Raw genomic sequence first — 21,732 nt, 5'->3', positions numbered from 1 at the left:
AATCTCAGAGGCTGGCTACCACAGTGTGAATGCAATGATGAACAAACAAGTGGGGTGCCTGACCTCAAGGGTCTGTTAGGGTAGAGTTAGGATATTTCTTAGAGATGATGTCAAAGGAACAGGAGTGAGACACAAGACAGATCCCTCCAGTCCTAACGTCCTGTGATTTTGTTCTTCTAGGTCTTAGTTCTTTACCCACTGTACCACTAAGCTACCATCTCAGAACCAGCAACTCACATCCTCATTCTTCTGCCACGGGCAATTCTGAGGTCTCCATTATTAGCTGCTTGTCATCACACAGCGACATAACATGGTCCCACTCTTGGTGCTCTCAGATACAGAAGTCCCTGGATAACCCCACGCTTGTTGTTTCTCTCCCCAGAGTGCACCACTGCCTGTTCTCCTCTTCCTGGGAGCGCAAGGTGTCCTATGATAATGCCAAGAGAACACTGTGTCCCCATGCGGGAGCTACTTTCGATCCAGCTGGGCAATCCCTCAACAGCAGCAATGCCCTGTGGGTTCAAGAGGAGAGCGGGTCCCGCCCCCCTTTACCCTGTTGTGCTCTTCTGTCCCTAATCAGGGCCATGCCAACCACCAGACACTTCAGGGGCCGTGACCCCTCGGACGTTCTCAGATGACTTTTTACCTTCAAGCTTTGTGGAAGGGTGCAGGGGTATGGCTAATGTCTTAGCCTGGCCCACACTGGTGCTGGTCGACCCTCGGTTTGGTGCACTAACCCATGCGCACGGAGGAGTCTGTTATCTCCAGTTCACCCGAGGAGCCAGAGGTGGCTGGGGGAGCTTCAGGCCTGAAATTGTGCTGGGCTCTGGGAGGACCATTGGGAGATACTGATGTGGGCTGCACCGGAGTCCAGAAAACGCCCTCCCCTGCCACTCGCAAGGGACTCTTAGGGCTCAGTTCTCCCGTGTGTAAGTGCTTCAGTCTTGCCAGGTGGTAAAAACCGGATCCTGGCGAAACTCTGGTGAATATTTACTCACTTGTTTGTTTGTTTCTAGTTTTTAAAGTAATACTATTAGGATGGCTATTTTTAAACACAACAACAGAAAATAACAAGTGTTGGAGAAGATGAGAGAAAACAAACCCTTGTGCACTGTTGGTGGGGATGTAAAATTGTGTAGCTGCTGTAACACACAATATGGAGGTTCCTCAAAAAATTAAACAGAATTACCGTGTGATCCAGCAATTCCACTTCTGAGTATATTCACAGAAGAATTGAAAGTAGGGACTTGAAGAGGTATTTCTACACCCACATGCATAGCTGCATTCTTCACAACAGCCAAAAGGTGGAAGCAACACAAGTGTGCACAGACAGATGAATGGATAAACAGAATGTGATCTATACATGCAATGGAATAGTATGCAGCGGTCAAAAGGAATGAAATTCTGATATATGCTACGACACGAGTGAATCCTGAAAACATTATGCTAAGTGGAAGAAGCCAGACACAAAAGTAAAACTATTGTACGATTCCACTTACATGAACTATCTAGAATAGGCAAACTCTAAGAGACAGAAAGCAGACAAGCAATTACCAGGAGGTGGAATGGGGGAGTGGTAATGGGGAATTACTTAATGGATACAGAGTTTCCGTGTGGTGATGAAGAAATTTTGGAGATAGTGGTGATGGTTTACAACATTGTGAAAGTGATTAATGCCACGCCACTGAACTGTACACTTAAAATGGTTAAAATGGCAAATTTTATGTTATATATATTTTACCACAATAAAAAACGAATACTAAAACATTATCTTAAAGTCCCAACACTACATAAATCTATAAAGTAGAAAGAAAAATCCCATTCTCCGGAGAGGAGACCCGATGAATTGACCATCTAGGTTTAGAGAGCTCTTTCTTCCGTGTAGTGGGCATCCCCTCTTCTCTATGGGATTCTTGGAGGGGCTCACACTTCCCACTGTGCTGGGCTTACCCTGGTGGCGCCACAGCCTGGTAGTTAAAAGTAAAGCTCTCCAGCTGGATGGCCTGGGTTCCAATCCCAATTCCAACACTTGCTGGATAACGTTACGTCAGCACCCTGTACTGCCTTTTTCTCACCTACTGCATCTTTGATGTCACTTTCTGTTGTGAGGATTATATGAGTCGATGTGGTACATATACCATGATTTTTTAAAGCATCTAGCATTAATGAGTAGAGTGTCAGCTTTAGTGTCATCTCTGTATTTAAAATTTCTAGAAGCTTCTGCCACTGGTCGTTCCTTATTGGCCATGATCTTGGGGCATGGGGTAGCTTCCTCTTTTACTCCCTGTCATCCCTTGGTGTCTTTCCCTTGAAAACCCTGTATCCCCATTCTGGGAAGGAAAGGGGTGCCGGGCTAGACTTGGAGACCTGGGGTCAGAGCTCACAGCTGGGAGGTCAAGTCATTTGGGACAAAGGCTTGAACTGGCCCTTCTCTGGGGCTCCCTCCTGGGGAGGGTCTGTGAGCCTCTGAGGGTGGGGGGGATACCCCACCTCCGAGGCTGCAGCAGCAGTCCACAGCTGGCTGTGCTGATGAAACTGCTCAGAGCCCGACTCCTCTCTTCCCCCGCCCCCTGCCCCAGCAGTTGGCCCCAGACCGACAGGTCCCGTTGCAGGAGGCTCCAGGGCAGAGCTCACCAGGGCCCCATGGGCACCTGCTCCTCCTGACCTCCCAGGACTCTGCCCGGTCTCTAGGTCGCATTCCTCAACTCTGGAGACCATGGGTTTAGCAGTCAAGAAATTTCTGAAATAAGCAAGAATCGATATAATGGAAGTGTGACGGGGTGGGGTAGAATAAATCAAAATTCACAGCAATAAGCCAGGTTAAAGGCACAAAAGAGCTTATGCCAGGAGGGACAGTCTCCCCACTGTGCCGTGAGCTCTCCAAAGCCAAAGACCCTGTCCTGGCCGCCTCGGTGGCCCTCTCAGAGTGAGGCACATTGTCAGACCGCTGCTCCACAAAAGCTATTTTGCTCATTGCCTGGTGCCTGTGATTCCACATACAAGAAATACCTAGAGCGGGCAGACTCACTGAGACGGAAAGCAGTGGTGGCCGAGGGCCGGGGGAAAGTTACTGTCTAATGGGTACGGAGTTTCAGCTGGGAAGATGAAAAAGTTCTGGAGATGGACGGTAATGATGGCTGCACAACGAGGTGAATGTACTTCATTGAAGACATTTGTTGGCTGAGTGAGTAGAAGCGGGCTGCGTATTTCCTCTTTGGGTAACACGTGACACCTTTATCCACCTCCCCCTCGAGCTACCCCCACACCTCTCTCAGCACACCCTGCCCTCCGCCCACCCCCGTCGCACCTCCCAGCCCTCCGTGTCCCTCTAAGCATCCCCTGGCAGCCCCTGCTAAGCTTTGCCAAGCCCTCGCCTCAGGCCCTGCAACACCAAGGATTCCCACAGTAACCAGACCGGGCTAGCTTCTCAGCAGCTTTATTGAGTAGCGAGAGGTAGTGTCACTTTCCACTGGACAGGTATCCACGGGTTGGTACCAGGACTGCTTTGGGACAGACAGACAGACAGGGGGCAGGGCAGGGCAGGTGTCAGTGGTGGGGCAGGAGCAGCAGGTGTAGCTCAGCCCTCCAAAGGGGCAGGCGTCGGCTCCTGGGCGGGGAGGGCGTGGGCCTGGATCTCTTCCTCCTTGAGGGTGTTGAAGAAGGTGTTGACTTTGTCCCGCAGGTCCTTCTCCAGGAAGCTCAGGTGGTGTTCCATGTCCCCCGCCAGGGGGCCCAGCTTCTGCCTGAGCCCCTCCACCTGCTGCACCATAGCTTTGTTGAAGGTCTCGCCGTAGGGCCCCACGGTGTGGCGGAATTTCTCCACCTGCTGGTCCAGGTGGCTGCTCAGCTCGGCCAGCGACTTCTGCAGCTCCTGGGCGTTGCCCTGCAGATTGCCACGCACGCTGTCGGTCACGGGCTCCAGCTTCTGCCGCAGCTCCTCCGCGCGGGCCGAGACCTTGGCCTTCAGCTCCTCGGCGTGCTTCTTCATCTGGAAGGCCAGACCCTCGAGCTGGTGGCTGAGTTTCCCCTGGACGTCCTGCGCGTAGGGGGCCAGGCTGCGGCGCAGCTCCTCCACGTTCTGGTCGATCTTGGCCTTGAGCTCGTCGGTGTAGGGCGTGAGGCGCGCCTTGAGCTCCTCCACGTTCTGGTCGATCTTGGCCTTGAGCTCGTCGGCGTAGGGCGCCAGCGAGGCCTGCAGGTTGTCCATGTTCTGCCTCAGCACCGCCTCCATGCGCTGGGCGTAGGGCGTCAGCTGGCGCTGCAGCTGCTGGGTCTGGGCGTTGACCTGCGCGCGCAGCTCCTCCGCGTAGGGCTCCAGGCTCTGTTGCAGCTGGCGCATGTTGGCCCCGATCTTCTGGCTCACCTCGCTGGTGTGGGGCAGCAGCCGGGCCCGCAGCTCCTCCAGCTCTTTCCGGATCTCCTCCTTCAGCTTCTCTGAGTCTTCGGTCAGGCGTTCGTGCAGCTCCGTGGCAAAGGGCACCAGCTTCTTCTGCAGGTCATCCTTGTAGGTGTTCACTTCCCCAAGTTTGTCTTGGAAGAGGGTGCTGGAGCGAAAGGACACAAGGGGGCCACCGTTACGCTTGGCCCTCCATGCCAGGACCTTGACTCCTTGCATAGCACTCACCTTACACACACCTGCCTAGGACAGGTGAGTGTGCAGGTTACTGAGTTCACCCATCTTCTCCCTGTGGCCTTCCCTATGGTGGATCATGATTTGAGCAAATGGATGTAATAGACGAAGGTATTAACATTGAACTTGTATCTCTGAATCTCCCCCTGAGCTTGAGTCACAATATCTACCTATCATGTGACCTGGAGCAGTTTGCTTTCCTCTGCTTACCTGTAAAGTAAAAAGTGTGGACTCTGAGGTCCTTCCCAGCCCAGGTGTGCTGTGACGGAGATCACATTCCCTAGTAGAATGTTATGTTCTGGACCTCTTCCAGCATCTTCTAGCTACACCAGGTGCTGCTTCCCTGCCATGTGCCCACCCTCAGAAGCTTGCCAAATATCCCCACCTCCCTTCCCATGATTTCACAGAGGCTTGTCCTGCTGGAATGTATTAGAAGCCAGCTCACACGACCTTTCTTTCCCTTCCTTTCTTCTGCGAGCCGCAATACTAAGGTGTGGCCATTCGTCATGCTCTAGAAAGTTAAAGCAGGGATTATTCAGCCCAACTTTTCTGTTTGTATATGTGGATCCCAGGTCTGGAGACCTTGGGTCCCCAGAGAGTTGGTGGCAGGGCAGTGGGTATCCTAGGCTCAGGTCTCCTGCCTCCGATTTCAGCCCTTGCCCACTCATTGCATGGCCTTTAAGAAGCTCCACCTTGCAAGCTCTGCCCCTCTTACTTGAGCTGCTGGGTGAGCTCGGACTGCTGGAGATGTTCCACAGCCTTCTTGGCATTGTTGCTCAGCTGGCTGAAGTAGTCCCAAATCACAGTGGCCACCTGGTCGGCACTGACCTCCGCCTGGGCACCTGGGTGGAAAACAGAGCAATTCACGAGGACCTGTCTCCTTCCCTGCCCCTCTGCACCAGCCTTGAGCTGCAGACCGGATGATGGGGGGGAGCCCAGCCACTGATTTCCTTCTCTACGCTTGGCTAGCTGGAAGCTACGGGGGTATGTAAAATGGGTATAGCACCAATGCCAGGGGGCCCGCCGCTGTGAATGGACTAGCTCCTCTGAGCCGGGTGGCAACCGGGCAGCCGCCTGCATCCAGCTGTGGGCTGACAGGCACTCAGAACTGTCCTCTTACCTTGGCCTCAGACTCTCCACCCTTCCCTGCCTGATGCAACAGATGGGTCCTGCCTGAAAGTCCCATCCAAAGGCAGCTCCTACTCACCGGTGACAGCCACCAGGGCCAGGCTCAGGACCACAGCCTTCAGGAACATCCTGGGCTCCTTGCTGGGCTGGAAAAGTCTCTTACTGCACTGGATCCTTCCTGGGTTCAGATGGGGCCAAAGGAGAGGTTCTCAGGCAGCTCACCTATGCTGCTGTTCGAACTGATTGAAGCTCAGAGCCAGCCAGGCATTTAAATCCCCACCGGGCTGCACTCCCCGCCTTCCTCCCCATTGTGACTCCACGCTGGAAGGTGACACATTCCCAGGAGGCCTCTTGGACTTTCGTGACTCTAAGGCAACGTGGAAGCTGACGACAGACTGGAGCCCGGGAAGCAGTCAGAAGCTCTGTGCACGTGCCCCACCCAGCATTGAAGGGAGGATGGGTGAGGGGCCATGAGCTGGGGAAGAAACGAGGCCTAGGGAACACCTGAACCTGGGACTGATGCCCCAGAGGCCCTGTGGCAGCTCTGAGTCTGTGCCAGGCTTGGTGGGGGTGATGGGGAGGCAAAGTTCACAGCTCCTCTGTCTGCTCCAGTGAGGAGTGGCCCCCCACTCCTACATCCCCGGAACCGGACTCCATCTCAGAGCAGCAGACTCTGGGCTGGGACATCCAGGGCCACAGGTGCGGGCAGCGAGCTGAGATCCAGTGCTCTGGTCAAGGTGCACCCAGGAGCAGGGGACCCCTGCAAGCCTTTGGGAATGTGGGTGGAGTTGGGGGGTGTCCCGTGTTGAAGGTGTTAACTGTAAGTGTGCTTCATGTCCCATCACTGCCAAGTGTGTCACCTTGGTCTAGTGATTCAACTTGGCGTAGCCCTGAGCCTCAGTTTCTCCTTTGAAAAATGGGGTTGTTGGGTATATTAAATGAGATATCGCTGGTGAAGTGAGTAGTACAGTGCCTGACAGAGTAAGCACTAAAAATTAGTTGTTATTGTTGTTAATAATAATATTACTATTTTCCTAATTTGGATCAAAGCAGGGAATACAGTAGAGTGCTCACTGCTCCATTGAGAGTGGCAGAGTTAGACCCAACCCTCCGGGGGTCATCAGGCAGGCGTGATGCAGGGTGAGGGGCAGGCTGGCCCGAGGCCTGATTTCTGCCCACCTCTCCAGCCACACTCCCTGGGTGGGAGCGGCCAGCTCGTGATGAATCACAGGACCTGAGGCTCTCAGGGGGCCTCTCACCAGGGGATGATGGGGATGGTGGTGGTGTCCAGGAGATCTTCTCCTTGGGCTTCCAACGTTCTCTCCAAATGAGATCACACACAGGAAGATATCCACCAAGAAGGCGACACAGCCTGGTCAGCTTGGGCCCCTCTGCTGGACCACACACATCACCGTGAGAGACTATGAGATGAGACCCATCGTATCGCACTGCTGGCTGTCCTCTGCGAGTGCAGTGCCTGGGATGTAGATGGGCTTCCAGTAGTCTGCCATTGGAATAGACCACAGCTGTGCTAACCCTGACTTCCATGTCTCCGTTTTTTCATATACCAGAAGTGGCTTGCTGTATCGTGGGATGGAAGACAGCTAGAAGGCTTTCTGATGCTTGCACCCCTTCTGCAGAGTCCCCACTACCCAGCAGTGTCCCACACCACCCGTGGTCACTTCCAGCGTCAGGGAGCTCCTCCTTTCTGGAGCAGCCCGTGCCGTCTCGCAGTAGTTATTAAGGGTTCCGGTGCTGGAGTCGGACGCCCTGGGTTTGCGTGTGGGCTCCCCACGTACTGACTGTGCGATCTTGGGTGAGTGTCTTAACCTCTCTGAGCCCCGTCTGCCTCAGCAGGGCGTAGAATAGTACCTGCCTCCTGAGGAGTCAGGGAGCTAATCTGAGTAATGCTGGGAATGGTGCCTGGAGCAGTGAGTGGTCATCAAGTACGAGCCACGTTTTACCCCTGAACGCTTTACCTCCCTGCAGCCCTCCCGAATCACGCACAGTCCAGCCTGGGCTGGGTGCAAAGGTCAGTGTCCCATCCCTTCCCTCCTCCAGGCCAGAGATGAGGAGGGCAGTGAGTCACCAAGGACACTCAGTTGAGTTTGGCCTCCTGGACTGACCGTCTGAGCAGTGGGCTTCTGGCTGGCACAGCTGAATCAGCACTGCCCAGTCCAGCCTTGTGGCAGGGGCGTGGGTCACAGAGGCTCATGTGCTAAGCCTCACTCGGACACAAGTGGAAGCAGAGTCAGTCCAACCCCAGAGGACCATTTTTGGCCTCAGCTGGTCAGGCCTTCTCCCGCCTACCCCCCTCCTCTCCTCCCACAACCAGGTATGGTCTGGGGGCCAAGCCTGGAGCGGTCTCCTCATTCCAGGGCAGCCATGGTCGCGGGGGAGGGAGAGAAGAAGGCGGGGAGAGGTGGCTTAGTCTGGGCCACCGATAAGACCCTTACTGAGATAGCCCTACTGAGACCCAGCTGGAGCTGCTGGGAGGGATACAGGCACAAAAAGGGGCCAAGCCCTTTGAAAGAGTTAAGGTCCCAGGCCCCATGGCAGGTTGCAGCCCAGCTGCATGGACCCGCACACCCAGGTTCTCTGCCCAGCTTGGCACCTCACCGCTGGGTCTCTCTGCCAGCGTCTTCTGACCTCCCTGGGATCAGTGGCCCATTGCTGAGCAGGAGAGAGAGCACAGCCTCCTCCAGACCCTCCACATGCATGGAAAGAGAGCTGGAGGAAACAGGGCCAAGGGCTCCAGCCAGCGCATTCTAGCCTGCCCCAGCCCAGCCTGGAACCTGGACTCCCACTGTGGCCCTCACCCCTGGGGCCGAGGAACAGGCCAGAACAGAAGAGGGAAGTGGACACAGTTGCCCTCTACCTTCCTCAATGTCCACCTCCTTCCGTGACCTCCTAATCACCTTCCTTTCCTCCCCACCCCATCACCAAAATCTGTACTCAGGATCTGAAACGGATTGACTCTGATGAGTGAGTGACACAGATCTCCAAGGGTCTCATCTCTCCAAGCGGTTTGGTACCAGCGTGGCTATTTGAACACCTGGATTCTTGTTCCCAGCTCTGCCACTGATGGGCTATGGGTACTTGGGTAGGCCTCTGGCCCTGCCTTAGGTTTCTCACCTGTAAAATGGGGTTAATAATGTCTACTTCACAGGAATCTGTTTGTATTTTAGCAGATAACAAGGTCTAAGTCAAAGGAATGAATCTGTATGGAGAAACTTCAAGTCTCAGCCACAGATAAAGAATTCTGAGGGTAGAGCCAGGTCACTTTCTCAGGCCTGTGATTTCACACTGTGGGTTTAGTTCCTTCCTCCTGAGAAGAGGGCCGCCTGTCAAAAGCTCTACTTCTACATTGGAGGCTCCTCCCACCTTCAGACTGTGCTGTCTAGGGAAGGACAAGGTGTTTGGGAGAAAGGGAGAGAGATTTATGAAGCCCCCGCCATGAACCAGCTGCTTTGTACGTATCTCATTTACATTTCACCGCGATTCTGGCATATCGGTATTCTAGCCCCATTTTACAGAGGAGAACATCGAGGCACTGAGGTGTTAGATCTCTGGCCCTGGGTCATATGAGTAAGTGCCAAAGTCATCATTTAAACCTAGAATTTCTTGGCTGTGATGTCTTCACATCCAGAAGACAAAGGCCCCTGATCCTGCCATCCAGGCTACAGCTCCCAGTGTGGGCCCAAGGGACACCTCACTCCGAGAAGGGCCCAGGCCTCTCCTGGACAGCTGACTGCCCCGGTAGCGCTCGTCTGGCCCCTCTCGCCACCAGACCAGCCTCACCACAACCTTGGTTCCCTTCAGTTGCCTAGCCAGGGGAGCTGAGGAAGCTGAAGCCCGAGGTGAGAGTACTCAGCGCTGGGACTCAATCCCAGCTGCCACGGTTTGGGGAGGGCCCCAAACATGAGCCTGGATCCTGTCCCAGGGAATGTTATCAGTGGGTCCAGAGAGCAAGTTGAGGAGGAAGGGGTGGTAGGATAAAGGCCTGGGACTCAGAGCGGCCTTTGACCTTCTCCCACCACCCCCTGCTCTGGGATCAGCTCAAGAAGGCTTCTGGGTAAGCAGCACAGGGACTGAAGCCCAGAGGTGGAGATGCTGGGGAGGTGGCTGTGTGCCCTTAACTGTGTCCCACCTCCCCGCACAAGCCTCTGCCCATAGGTCTTCTGTGACTTCACTCTAGGCACCCCATCCCGACCCGCTGAGTTGTTCCCAAGTCTGAAACAGCCCATCCCCCTTTCACATCACCCACCCCCCTTGCAGGCTGTTGTCAGGGCTTGGGGCTGGGGTGGAGGGGCGGGAAGGACCTGGAACCCAAGTGTGAAGGGCTGAGCTTTGGCCTCTAATCCCTTCTCCCATTTCGCCAGCCTCTCCCTGGGGAGCCAGGCTGATCAGGAGGAATGGGGTCTCCCCAGGCCCAAGCCACCCCCGGGGTCCTGAGCACATGTGGGCTACAGGGGTAGCAGAGAGCAGCATGGGCACCCGTAGCTTCCTAGAGGTTTCCCACCTCCCAGCAGGCCTGACTGCCTCTGGCTACCCTCTCTCAGGCCCTGGTCTAGATTGATCAGCAGGTGACCTTTGCCCAGCTCCCTGGGCCCTCAGTGCCCGCTGCCCTGGGGACAATATAAAACAGGTCAGAACCCTCTTGCCTGCTTACTCAGTTCATCCCAAGAAGCAGCTGCTCCAGGTAATGCCCCCTGGGGGGAGGAGGAGGAGGAAAAGGAGAGCAGGATGGAGAGGGCCAGGCTGGGGTCCCTGCCCAGCGCAGCCAGCAAAGCCTGGAGAAGAGCCTGCTAGAACCGAGGAAGCCTTAGGGCTCGATGAGCGTCCCCTCCCCAAGGCATTCTGGGGAAACCGAGGTCCGTGGGGGAAGGTCACCGGCCCAAAGCTACGTAGAGCGTAGTGGCAGAGCTGGGGCTGGCACTGGCTCTATTTTCCATGCATTCTGCATGCTTAGGACTAGAAGAAGCCTCAGACACCCCAGTCCTACCCCAGGCAGAAAAACTGGGGTCTGGAGGGTACAGAAAGCCACCCAGAGTCACACAGCATTTTAGTGGCGGAAACCTGGCCAGGACCCAGGTGTCTTGATTCCCGGTCTGGTGGGGTTTCTGCTCCATGCCGCTCCTCCCTCTCTCTGGCCTGGGTCCCCCAAGTACCCTATCTGAAAGCCTTTAGCCTCCCCCATACTAGGACGGGAACAGGCCCTTCCTCCTCCTGGCCTGACCCAGCTCAGGTCCTATTTTAGGGGCCACTGCGTCTCCCCAGGGAGGGTTCAGCGGCAGTGGGGGGATGTGGGGCACCCCTCACAGGACACTTCCCTGCAGGAACAAAGGTGCCATGCAGCCCCGGGTCCTCCTCGTTGCTGCCCTCCTGGCGCTCCTGGCCTCTGCCCGTAAGCAGCTGGTGGGACTGGGCTGGGGGCGGGGAATGGGCCACTATCTGCCTGGAGGACCCTTGGCAGGTGGCTTGGGGATGCCGGGCCCCATGAGTGCCTGGGCAGGAGCCACGGTTCCCCAGAGGCTGATCGACCCCACTCAGCCCCACTCTCCTCACAGAAGCTTCCGAGGCAGACGATGCCTCCCTTCTGGGCAAAATGCAGGACTACATGAAGCAGGCCACCAAGACCGCCACGGACACACTGACCAGCATGCAGGAGTCCCAGGTGGCCCAGCAGGCCAGGTTCGCCCTCCCTTCCCTGCCCCCGGCCCCCCACCTGCCCCTGACTTGGTGAGAACCCAAGAGGCGGGCTGTGGCTTTCCCATGGCCACCAAGGACCTGCGTGTCTCTGAGCCTTTCTGTCTGTAAAACAGGCTCCCTCGCAGGGCGAGGGCACCATATCCCGCCTCTTATCCCTTTGTCGTCCTTCCTTTCTTCCGACCCAATTTCAGCCCGGGGTGTGTGTGTGTGTGTGTGTGTGTGTGTGTGTGTGTGTGTGTGTGTGTGTGTGTGTGTGTGTGTGTGTGTGTGTGTGTGTGTCTGTCTGCCTTGTTCCAAGCCCTGGGGCCCGTGTGAGCAGAAGTCGGTCCTTCCTCTCCCACCCTGCCCCTGCCCACTAGTCCTCTGCTCTCCCCAGCCCCCTTCCCCGCCTCCACTTCACCCGCATTGGCTGGCGTTTCCATAGCAGAGGCATTCACAAACATTTTTAGTCCTCAGAACCCGCCATGGAGTGGGTATTATTTTCCCCATTCTGCAGATGAGAAAACCAAAGCTCACTTTATCAAGTGACCTGCCCCATTTCATGCAGCTAATCAACCCTCTGACGATTTTCTAAATGAGAGACTGCTTCCCCCGGCCCCGACCCACTCAGAGCCACGGGGATGTACAATTCTAGGGCGCCTCATGTGCCTAGACTAGAACGGCAGTCCTGACCTTACACATCTCCCCACTCAATCACTCCTCTCCGCTTGCTTCAGACCCGTGAGCACAAAGGTCTGCCCCCACCTGGAGAAACTCGGCTTGTGCTGGGGGTCCCATCATCACCTTCGGCGTCTTTTCCTGGGGTGGCAGCTGTAGGGGGTCCCTGCCTGAGGTCTTGGAGCATTGCTGGGTGGAGTTGAGAAGGTGCTGGGAGGGGCAGTGGGGATATGGTAGGAGCCCCATGGTTGCCACTGCCTAGAGACCGGCTCTCATCCCCCCCCTGTTTGTTCCCCTCACTGATTTGACCCTCAGAGGCTGGGTGACCGACAGCTTCAACTCCCTCAAAGACTACTGGAGCACGTTCAAGGGCAAGTTCTCTGAATTCTGGGATCCTGTCCCGAACCCCACACCGCTTTCATCCGAGGCCGTCTGAGATCTCAGTACCCCAAGTCCACCTGCCCATCCATCCTGCCAGCTCCTTGGGTCCTGCAGCCTCCCAGGGCTGCCCCCAAAGTTCGCTTGAAAGGGACGACATTCTCAGTGCCCTCCCACCCCACCCCAGACCTGGCCCACCCCCTGGGTGTGCTGTCCTTCCAATAAAGCTGGACAAGAAGCTGCCATGAGTGGGATGTCCCACGCGTGCCATGTATGTTTGGGCGTGGGAATGGGCCGGGGCTCTTCCGTGGGTGGGCTCAGGACTGGCTCCAACTCGGGCAAGCCTGGGGCTGGTGTCCCACCCACCTCTTAGCAGCTGCGTGGGGTAAGGTAGGAATGACCCTACCTACCCTGCCTGCCTCCACGGGTTTGCGTGGAGGAGCAAAGGGGATGCTAGGCTTGGCAAGACTTTGATAAACTGTCAAGTGCTGTGTAACATGTCTTGAGTGTGTGCTCTGTGCTAGGCCCTGCGCCTGACATTTTATGTCATCATCAGAATTGAGACTGTGTGTGATCATCAAAATTCTGGAGTGGATTTGCCCCGACCGGGCCACCTGGCCCTCTCCACCACATTTGAGGGAAGGAAGCTGAGGGGGTAGTAGTTAAAGTAAGATACATCTGGGCTCTAGTCTTGGTTCTGTCGCTTCATACCAGCCTCAGTCTCTTATCTGTAAAGTGGGTACAATGATACCCCATCCACTGTAGGTTTGCTGAGAATGAATGAAGGAAAAGAGACAGTGCACAGCACCTGGGACATCAGAGGCACCTGGTGAATGGCTGCCATTGTCACTACAGGCTGAGCTGCTTGTCCCCTTGGGACCAGGATTGGAGCGGGGGGGGGGGGGGGCCCGTGTCCTGGGAACTAAGGAGAAACCCAAGGTCACCCAACACAGGCTGCGTCCCTTGTGTCCCCAGTACCCAACAGATGTTCACGTCAGAGAGTTCCAGAACTACAGACTACCTGAGCAGCCCCCCACTCTTCCAATGACAAGACTGAGGCTCAGAAAGGGGAAGGCACGTGCCCAATGTCACTGAGTCAGCAAACAGCAGAGCTGGACCTCAAGCCCAGGACAGCTGTCCACACTCTGCTCAGCTGACACAGAAAAAGGCTTCGTTACTCCCATGCCAGGTGTCAAAGGCTCCTTGACAGATCTTGGTGGTGTCAGGACATCCAGCCCCACCTGGAGACGTCTGCTCTCTTCGGAAGTCCACCTGGGCTTCTCTTCGGGCCCAACTTGGCCAGGGATCCCAGCACCCACACCTGGAAAGTGTTCTCACCCAAATCTGAGCTTGACGCCTATCGTAGCTCAGGATGGTTAGGAACTAAAAACAGCCCACTCCTTTATCCAAGAGCTGTTAAGATACACTGGAGGTAGAGGAGGGGTAGATTTTCCAGCACCAGGGCAAAAGGCCCTGAGCGGAGAGGGAAGGGAAGGCTCCACGAATGCACTGCCCAGATCTTTGCAGGTCTGTGAAGCCACAAGCATGCACATGGGGGTGTGCATACCTGAGTGTGAAGAGGGGCTGGCTGTACACACTCAAGTCCATGTGAACTTGAATGCCTGGCCACAGATTTATTTACTGCTTTTTAATAATCATGGGTGCTCAGGAGCACGTAGGTCTGAAAGGGGCAATCTAGACCACCCTGCTCTTCAACCCCGGAAGTGACTTCACATCTCCAAGCTCCAGCTTCTGCATCCATACCATCAATTTCATGGCAGTCTCCCCAGGATCTGGGGAAGGATGCAGTAAGATGATGGATATGAAAACACTTTGGGGATTAAAATGTGCTAGTTACCTGCAAGAGGTGCTGACTATTTTTCTGACGCAGGCCAGAAAAAGAGGGGCTGGCAGGGCTGGAGCCCCAGGGATGGGGCTGGCACAGCTGAGCCCGAGGAAACAGCGGCTGTTTCCAGGCAGGGTGGGAGTGTGAGGAATGGCACGAGGCCCATGTGAGAAAGGAAAAGGGACGTGTTTGTTAAAGTATTTTTTGCATTAATAAAGGATGAAGGAGCAAGTGCCAAACCCTTCATTTCAACCTGCCCAAATCCTTCAAGTTCCAGTGGCTCGTTGCGGTCCGTCGGCCTCACCTGCCCTAGGGTAGGAGGGCTGGGGGAGGCTCCTGTCCTCTGCCCACGGGAAACGCTGGGGACAGGGAACCCACTTCTCCCAGCAAAGCCACTACTTCTTGCTTGAGGCCCTTTCAGGGCACCTGCGTTGGATTATCTCTCACTATGCCTGGTCCTCTATTATTTCCTTTCTGTCTCCACTCTTGAGCCCCCCGGCCAAGCAGGTCTTCGAGCATTAAGGCCCTGAGAGGCCCCAGTTCAGAGCTGATGACTCCACTGGGAAATCAACAGGTGTCCCTGCCCTCTGGCCACGCCCCCCTGGAGCTCCCTCCAGCGTCACTCCCCCCACCCCCCAACCTCATTCTCCCCAAAGAGAATTTCTTGGCTTTTGGAGAACTCTTTATTGTTTAAAATTCATCATCGAAGCTTCAAAAAAACATACAACCCATCACACCCTTCCCGCTCCGAAAATGTTTATTCTAAGAAACTGAAACTGATGGCGAGGGGAGCCTAAGGCATCTCATTGGGCATTCAGCTTCTTGGAGGCCTCGTCGATGGCGGCCAGGATGCTGACCTTGAGGCTCTCCAGCACGGGCACTAGGCCCTGGCGGAGGTCCTCCAGCGCGGGCTTGGCCTTCTCGCCCAGCGCTCTCAGCTGCTCGCTGGCCTTGGCGTGGTACTCGGCCAGGCTGCCGCCGCCCGCCTTGAGCATCTCGAAGCGGGCGGCCATGCGCTGGCGCAGGTCGTCGCTGTAGGGCGCCAGCTGCTGCCGCAGGGTCTCCACGTGGGAGCGCGCGCGGTCGCGCATCTCCTCGGCCAGCGGGGTCAGCTTGTCCTGCAGCTCCTGCACCTTCTGGCGCGCGCCCTCGCGCAACTCCTCGCCCAGCGGCGCCACCTTCTGGCGGTAGATCTGCAGCTCCTCCTGCCACTTCTTCTGGAATTCGTCCAGGTAGGGCTGCACCTTCTGCTTCACCTCTTCCAGGTCCTTGTTCATCTCCTGCCTCAGCGACTCTGTCTCCTTTTCCAGGTTGTCCCAGAACTCCTGGGTCACCGGGCCCAGCTGTTCGCGCACTTTGGCAAACGTGCTGGTCAGGCTGTCCCAGTTGTCCAGGAGTTTCAGGCTGAGGGGGGAGAGAGAGGAGGGCTCAGGGCAGGCCTCCCAGGCACCCCGGCGCCCCCTGGAGCTGCAGCCCAGCGCCCCCGCTTACCTGGGGTGACACCTGGACACACCTGTCCCTGAAGGTGCGGTAGCTGGGGGCAGACCCTCAGCCAGGCTTCTCCCATCCATGATCTCCTCCCCCCTGCCCCCCACTCCCACTGCATCCCACTGACCAGATGGACATAGGAGCTAGAAAGAGACAGAGCTGGTTTTGGTACCCAGTCCTGTCTGTCCCCGAAGCCGGGCCTTTTAAGGACCTAGTCTCCACCCTTCCAGCCCATTCTCCTCTCTGAAGACAGCCATCCTGTTGCTGGCCGGAGCCGAGGAGGGGGTTAAGAAGGGACTTAAGAAGAGGAAGGGGCTTGTTGCACCTGCAGGCAGAGCGCGGTGCCGTGAATACTGACCCGGCAGCACGGGTCTGCCCCCTGCTAGGGGGCTGTGACCCTGCGTGGGGATCCCACTTCTGTCTGCCATCCAGGTCTTCTATGGGGCCCATCAAATAGCAGGTGGGGATTCGGCCAGTCTGGCTGCTTCTTCCCACAGGCCTCCCCACCCCCAGCACCGGCACCCCCTACCCCTGCCCCAGGCCCCCAGGCTGGGTCCTTACTTGAGCTGTTTTCCCAAAGCGGAGGCTTCAAATTGGGCCACATAGTCTCTGCCACTGTCTTTGATTGCATCCACGTACACGGTGGCAAAATCCTTCACCCGATCCCAGGATGACTGGGGGTCATCTTGCTGCCAGAAATGCCGAGCCTGGCTCCCTGGAGGTGGGAGGGGAGACCCAGATCAGGCCAGCTCTGGACCGGGATCTGAGCTGAAATGCTAGGTAGGGGAGAAGGGGGTGAGGGAGAAATTCTGCTCCCTGTGCCCAGGAGGGTGGACCACAGCGGTTCAGAGAGAAGTCGCCCCCCGACGGTCAGCTCCCTAGGTTGGGGGCACCTACCGGTGAGGAAGAGCACAGCCAAGGTCAGCAGCACGGCTTTCATCCTGAAGGGACGTGGGTGACCTGGAGGAGAAGACGGGCCCGGCTGAGTGGGGCTTGAAGGAGCCCGCGCACCCCATCTCACTGTAGCCCGGGAGGAGGGGGCGGGGCACAGGGTAGGAGAGGGCCAGGTGTCCAGAGCCCCAGCATGGGGCAGAGGAGGATCCCAAAGCCTGAGCCTCAAATGCCTAGAGCTGGGGGAAGCAGGTTGCAGCACTTACCTCGATGGCCAGCAGTCTCTGAATAGCCGGCTCTCCCCCAGCCTATTTATGTGACCAGGCAGGGGATGGGCTGGGAGGCTGATAAGGCCAGCCCAGGCCTTGCCACCGCTCACTGGTCCTGGCGATGTGGAACTCAGAGTTCAAGGATCAGCTCTGTCCCTGGGGCCGGGCAAATAGAGCAGGCAAACAGGAAACTGTGAGGGCTGCAGGGCCAGGGATCAAGGGTTCAGGCAGGGGTGGGAGGGAGTGGGTGCAGGCTTGCGGGTCCCCAGAGTCTGGGTCAGCTGCACCCGGCCCCTTTCCTCGGTCGGGGCTGTGTGCCGGCCATTGTCCATTGTGCCAGTGCAGTAGGTGAATGGGAGGAAGGAAGAAAAACACATGAGCTGCCAGCGATGGCTGGGACTTCTCCACTCAGGCGGTGTCCTCCCCCGCTGTCCCCTCGCATTCCAGGGAGATTGTCTCACCTCCACCCTGCCCCCGCCTCACAAAGGCAGCAGACGGTGCTCCCACCAGTGCTGTCGCATCTCCTCGTTGTCCCCCCTCTCCAGGCCTTTGCAGACCTCCCAGATCCAAAAGCAAAGGGAGCCCTGTGCTAGGATGCTGCCTGGGGAGAGAGACAGGACAGTGCTCAGTGGCTCCCAGACTCTGAGATGTCAGAGACCTCTAACATTTCCAAACAAATTCTAAAGACCAACACAGAGCTGCCAACTTTTTATTTTGTCATGTTAAAAATCTTACCCACCGCTGCGCCCCACCTGGCCCAAACCTTACCATCTGGTGGGATGAACTGGGAGATTGGGATTGACATATATACACTAGTATGTATAAAATGGATAACTAATAAGAACCTGCTGTATAAAAAAATAAATAAAATAAAATTCAGAAATTCAAAAAAAACCCCAAAAGAGCCTAACCTCAGAATAAAGGACAGTTGCTTAAATGGGATACATAGATCTTTGCATTGTTAATATTTTTAATTAATTAATTTTTGGCTGCATTGGGTCTTCGTTGCTGCGCACGGGCTTTCTCTAGTTGCAGCGAGTGGGGCTACTCTTCGTTGTGGTGCGCGGGCTTCTCATTGCGGTGGCTTCTCATTCGGAGCACGGGCTCTAGGCGCGCGGGCTTCAGTAGTTGCGGTGCGCGGGCTCAGTAGCTGTGGCACACTGAGTTAGTTGCTCTGCGGAATGTGGGATCTTCCTGGTCCAGGGCTCAAACCCATGTCCCCTGCATTGGCAGGCGGATTCTTTTTTTTTTTTTCCTTTTAATTGAATTTAATTTATTTTATTTTTAACATCTTTATTGGAGTATAATTGATTTACAATGGTGCGTTAGTTTCTGCTGTATAACAAAGTGAGTCAGCTATATGTATACATATATCCCCATAGCCCCTCCGTCTTGTGTCTCCCTCCCACCTTCCCTACCCCATCCCTCTAGGTGGACACAAAGCACCGAGGTGATCTCCCTGTGCTATGTGGCTGCTTCCCACTAGCTATCTATTTTACATTTGGTAGTGTATATATGTCCATGCCACTCTCTCACTTCGTCCCAGCTTACCCGTCCCCCTCCCTGTGTCCTCAAGTCCATTCTCTATGTCTGTGTCTTTATTCCTGTCCTAACCCTAGGTTCTTCAGAACCATTTTCTTTTTTTTAGATTCCATATATATGTGTTAGCATACGGTATTTCTTTTTCTCTTTCTGACATACTTCACTCTGTATGACAGACTCTAGATCCATCCACATCACTACAAATAACTCAATTTCGTTTCTTTTTATGGCTGAGCAATATTCCACTGTATATATGTGCCACATCTTCCTTATCCATTCATCTGTCCATGGACACTTAGGTTGGCAGGTGGATTCTTAACCACTGCACCTCCAGGGAAGTCCCAGCATTGTTCATATTGATCTTGGATCCCACACAGGTAAGAATGGACACCAGCCCTTAGGGATGGCTGGTGTCAGGGAAAGACCTCTGGACTGCTAGTGGCAGGAGCCTAGGTTCTTATTTCATCTTTGCCTTCAGTGTGCAAAATCCTGGAGGAGGATTGTGAGCCAGTTATGTAATGTCCCTGAGCCTTGGTTTCCTATCAGTAAAATGAAGATAAGAACGGGGGTGGCTGGAGGACGAACCCAGGGAAATCCTGTAAATCAGTACCGTGTGCTTGTTGGTGTTTGCAGAGCCATCTTGTAAGGTTTCTCCTGGAAGGTGTGCGAGCCCCCAACACCAGGTCACCTGCAGGGCCCCTGTCATAGAACCTGTGAACGTGCAGGCCGAGAGGAATTTTGAGATCAGCCTCTCCCCACCCACCATCTTCAGATGAGGAAACTGAAGAGTGGAGGAATTTGCCCAGTGTCCGTGTGTCCCAGGGAGTTAGAGGCAGGGCTGGACTTAGAACCGAGGTCTCTGGACTGAGGACCCAAGGCAGAAATGTGCTCTGCACCACCTACTCAGGAAACTCCCTAATGTTCTCAAACCCAGCCGGGGAGTGCCGTCTGCCAGACCCCGGAGTGGCGGGGCTCCAGGCCTCTCCCACTCTAGCCAGCCTCATGCCTTCCTCCTCAGAGCGGAAAGCTCTGGAGCTGGACCACCTTAGGTTTCAATCCCAGCTCTGTCACTTGTTAGCTGTATGACCTGGGCTGGTCCAGACCTTCCTTCCACCTCACCTCGGTCTCTTATCTGTTAAGTGAAGATAATGATAGAACATGCATCTCCTGGAGTCATCGTAGGGGTAGCACGCATGGCAGGCAGGATAAGCCCCTCCCCCAAACACATCCATGTCCTACTCTCTGGAACCTGTGACTGTTCCCTTACATGGCAAAAGGGACTTTGCAGATGTGATTACAAGGACCTTGAGGTGGGGCAGCTATCCTGGGTTATCCAGGTGGGCCCGTGCCGTCACAAGGGTCCCTAAATACACAAGAGGAAGGCAGGAGAGGGAGAGTTGGAGAAGAAGGTGGGAGGTCAGAAGCAGAGGTTGGAGTGATGTGATTGCTGGAAGGGGGCCATGAGCCAAAGAATGCAGGCAGCCTCTAGAAGCTGGAAGAGCCAAAGCAGCAGAGTTTCCCTAGAGCCTCCAGGAAGAATACAGCTCTGCTGACTTCATGCTTTAAGGCTAGTGTGACCTATTTTGGACTTTTGACCTCCAGACCTGCACTGTCAGATAATAAATTTATGTTGTGTTAAGCACTGCATTTGAACATGCACGGCAAAACTGAAAGGGACCTGGCACTTAGTAAACAGTAACTGTTCTGTGGCCCAGAGTCCCAATTTCGGCCATTCTGCCCCCCTGCTCCCACTGAGCACACTTGCACTGTCAGACCGGAGCTATGACCTCCGTTTCTGGTGGCAGAAGTGGGGTACGGTGAGGAATCACATTTTCTCTGCGTGGCCTTGACGTGCAGATGCCGAGATGAGAGACTGACCCACCCCCAAGGCTCTGTGGGCTCAGCGGAGAGGGAGGCTGCCACTTGGCCAGCCCAGCTCCCTTGCCTGTTGTCTAGAGTCTGAGGGAGGCCGGTCCCCTGCTGGGGCAGCTCAGGGGTGTCTCAGGACGAGAGGCTCCTTCCTCTTGGGGAGGGGAGGCGGTAGAGATCCTCCTAGCCAGCACACGGGGGGCCTCAGAAGCTTACCGGTTGGGCACTGTTTTGCCCTGCTCTTTGGTTCACTACTGAAACGATGAGAGCAAACCTAGTGTTTGACATCTGCACAGTTCTTCAGTGGCCACAGCAGTTTCACGATGAACTCAGTCTGTCCCTTTAAGGCCAGAAGGCCAGATATTCTCCTTGTGGTGTCTGTGAGAAGGCTGCAGCTGAGAGCTGCTAAGAGCCGCCCTGCGTCCTTCAGCCGTTAAGTGCTCGGTGCTGGCAGGAAGGGCATCAGGGGGCCTGGCTTCTAGCTCTTTGATGGTTGCCTGTCAGCCAACAGCAGCCGGACCCCCGACTCCCAGAGCCCTTGTTTGATAGCATCTTACCAAGCCAGAAGCTTCCTTTTTAAATACACTTATTCACTAGTGTGTCTACTCCATCTCATTGTAAGATACTTGGCTTAAACCAGCCCAAACCCCTCGTTACTAATAGTTTGGAGAAGCGAGTCTTTCTGGACAGAGACCTATGGGAAAACCACCACCAACAGCAAACGGAGCGCATCTCAGAACCAGACTTGGGGTCCAGCCAGTCATTGTCAGAGGCGCCAAGTGCCCGGATTGGACTAGCTGTTTGGTGGGCGCAGGGCCTACCAATGCAGGCCCGCAGTCCAACCACCCTCTTCCTTGATCTGGGGAGTCTCCAGAGTGACCGTTTCTGAAGTGGGTCCCCTGACAGGTGTGGGAGTGTGGCTGGCTGGCTACAGGAGTGGATTTTGCTCAGAAATGACAGGCCACTCATTTCACAATTGATGTCTCAACGTCGTGCTGGTCAGTTCTGCGCTGGGAGGACTCTGTCCCCTGCTGGGCCTGGCACATAACAGACACTCAGCAAATATTTGCTCAAGGAACCACACTGGCAACCAAAGGAAGGGTCACCAGGGAGGCAGATGGTCATCTGAGGGAGTGGGCCTGGAGAGGGGAGACAGGAATCTGGAGCGTTTGGCCCTGTATCACGGGCCCTGCTCAGAACATTGACTGGGAAAGCACATGGTGCAGGTCGGGAGGGGAGGCTTGAAGTTAGGAAGGTTTGGATTGATCAGGGGAGGAGATCCCCACAACCACCATCACCCTATTCACTATCTGGCAATTTTT

At 55.4% G+C, this 21,732-nt stretch overlaps 3 protein-coding genes across 3 annotated transcripts; 1 reads left to right on the top strand and 2 right to left on the bottom strand.

Moving 5' to 3' along the window:
- Positions 1–3,577: 3,577 nt before the first annotated feature.
- APOA4 (apolipoprotein A4) lies at positions 3,578–5,886 on the bottom strand. The gene is made up of 3 exons (XM_004316749.2): positions 5,838–5,886; positions 5,346–5,472; positions 3,578–4,544 (listed from the first exon to the last, which is right to left on the bottom strand). Exons 1-3 carry the CDS (start codon positions 5,884–5,886, stop codon positions 3,578–3,580), a joined length of 1,143 nt encoding a protein of 380 aa, XP_004316797.1.
- A 4,552-nt stretch (positions 5,887–10,438) lies between these two features.
- APOC3 (apolipoprotein C3) lies at positions 10,439–12,951 on the top strand. Its single transcript, XM_033861622.2, has 4 exons — positions 10,439–10,460; positions 11,098–11,165; positions 11,329–11,452; positions 12,443–12,951. Exons 2-4 carry the CDS (start codon positions 11,111–11,113, stop codon positions 12,561–12,563), a joined length of 300 nt encoding a protein of 99 aa, XP_033717513.1. The 5' UTR covers positions 10,439–10,460; positions 11,098–11,110; the 3' UTR covers positions 12,564–12,951.
- A 2,070-nt stretch (positions 12,952–15,021) lies between these two features.
- APOA1 (apolipoprotein A1) lies at positions 15,022–17,169 on the bottom strand. Its single transcript, XM_019942021.3, has 4 exons — positions 16,997–17,169; positions 16,737–16,799; positions 16,401–16,554; positions 15,022–15,755 (listed from the first exon to the last, which is right to left on the bottom strand). The coding sequence occupies exons 2-4, from the start codon at positions 16,777–16,779 to the stop codon at positions 15,155–15,157; spliced, it is 798 nt and encodes a 265-aa protein (XP_019797580.1). The 5' UTR covers positions 16,780–16,799; positions 16,997–17,169; the 3' UTR covers positions 15,022–15,154.
- Between the last annotated feature and the right edge of the window lie 4,563 nt (positions 17,170–21,732).

The sequence above is a fragment of the Tursiops truncatus genome, chromosome 8 (genome assembly GCF_011762595.2).
Source record: "Tursiops truncatus isolate mTurTru1 chromosome 8, mTurTru1.mat.Y, whole genome shotgun sequence".
Lineage (NCBI taxonomy): Eukaryota > Metazoa > Chordata > Mammalia > Artiodactyla > Delphinidae > Tursiops > Tursiops truncatus.
The sequence above is the reverse complement of the archived record's forward strand: the minus strand, read 5'-3'. Positions and strand labels throughout refer to the sequence as shown.

Coding starts and splice junctions, on each gene's coding strand:
- APOA4 (XM_004316749.2), bottom strand. CDS start 5,886: ATGTTCCTGAAGGCTGTGGTCCTGAGCCTGGCCCTGGTGGCTGTCACC. Junction 5,473..5,837: donor GGCCCTGGTGGCTGTCACCG/GTGAGTAGGAGC, acceptor TTTTCCACCCAG/GTGCCCAGGCGGAGGTCAGT. Junction 4,545..5,345: donor GAGCTCACCCAGCAGCTCAA/GTAAGAGGGGCA, acceptor CTTTCGCTCCAG/CACCCTCTTCCAAGACAAAC.
- APOA1 (XM_019942021.3), bottom strand. CDS start 16,779: ATGAAAGCCGTGCTGCTGACCTTGGCTGTGCTCTTCCTCACCG. Junction 16,555..16,736: donor GGCTGTGCTCTTCCTCACCG/GTAGGTGCCCCC, acceptor TCCCACCTCCAG/GGAGCCAGGCTCGGCATTTC. Junction 15,756..16,400: donor GCTTTGGGAAAACAGCTCAA/GTAAGGACCCAG, acceptor CTCCCCCCTCAG/CCTGAAACTCCTGGACAACT.
- APOC3 (XM_033861622.2), top strand. CDS start 11,111: ATGCAGCCCCGGGTCCTCCTCGTTGCTGCCCTCCTGGCGCTCCTGGCC. Junction 11,166..11,328: donor GGCGCTCCTGGCCTCTGCCC/GTAAGCAGCTGG, acceptor CTCTCCTCACAG/AAGCTTCCGAGGCAGACGAT. Junction 11,453..12,442: donor CAGGTGGCCCAGCAGGCCAG/GTTCGCCCTCCC, acceptor TTTGACCCTCAG/AGGCTGGGTGACCGACAGCT.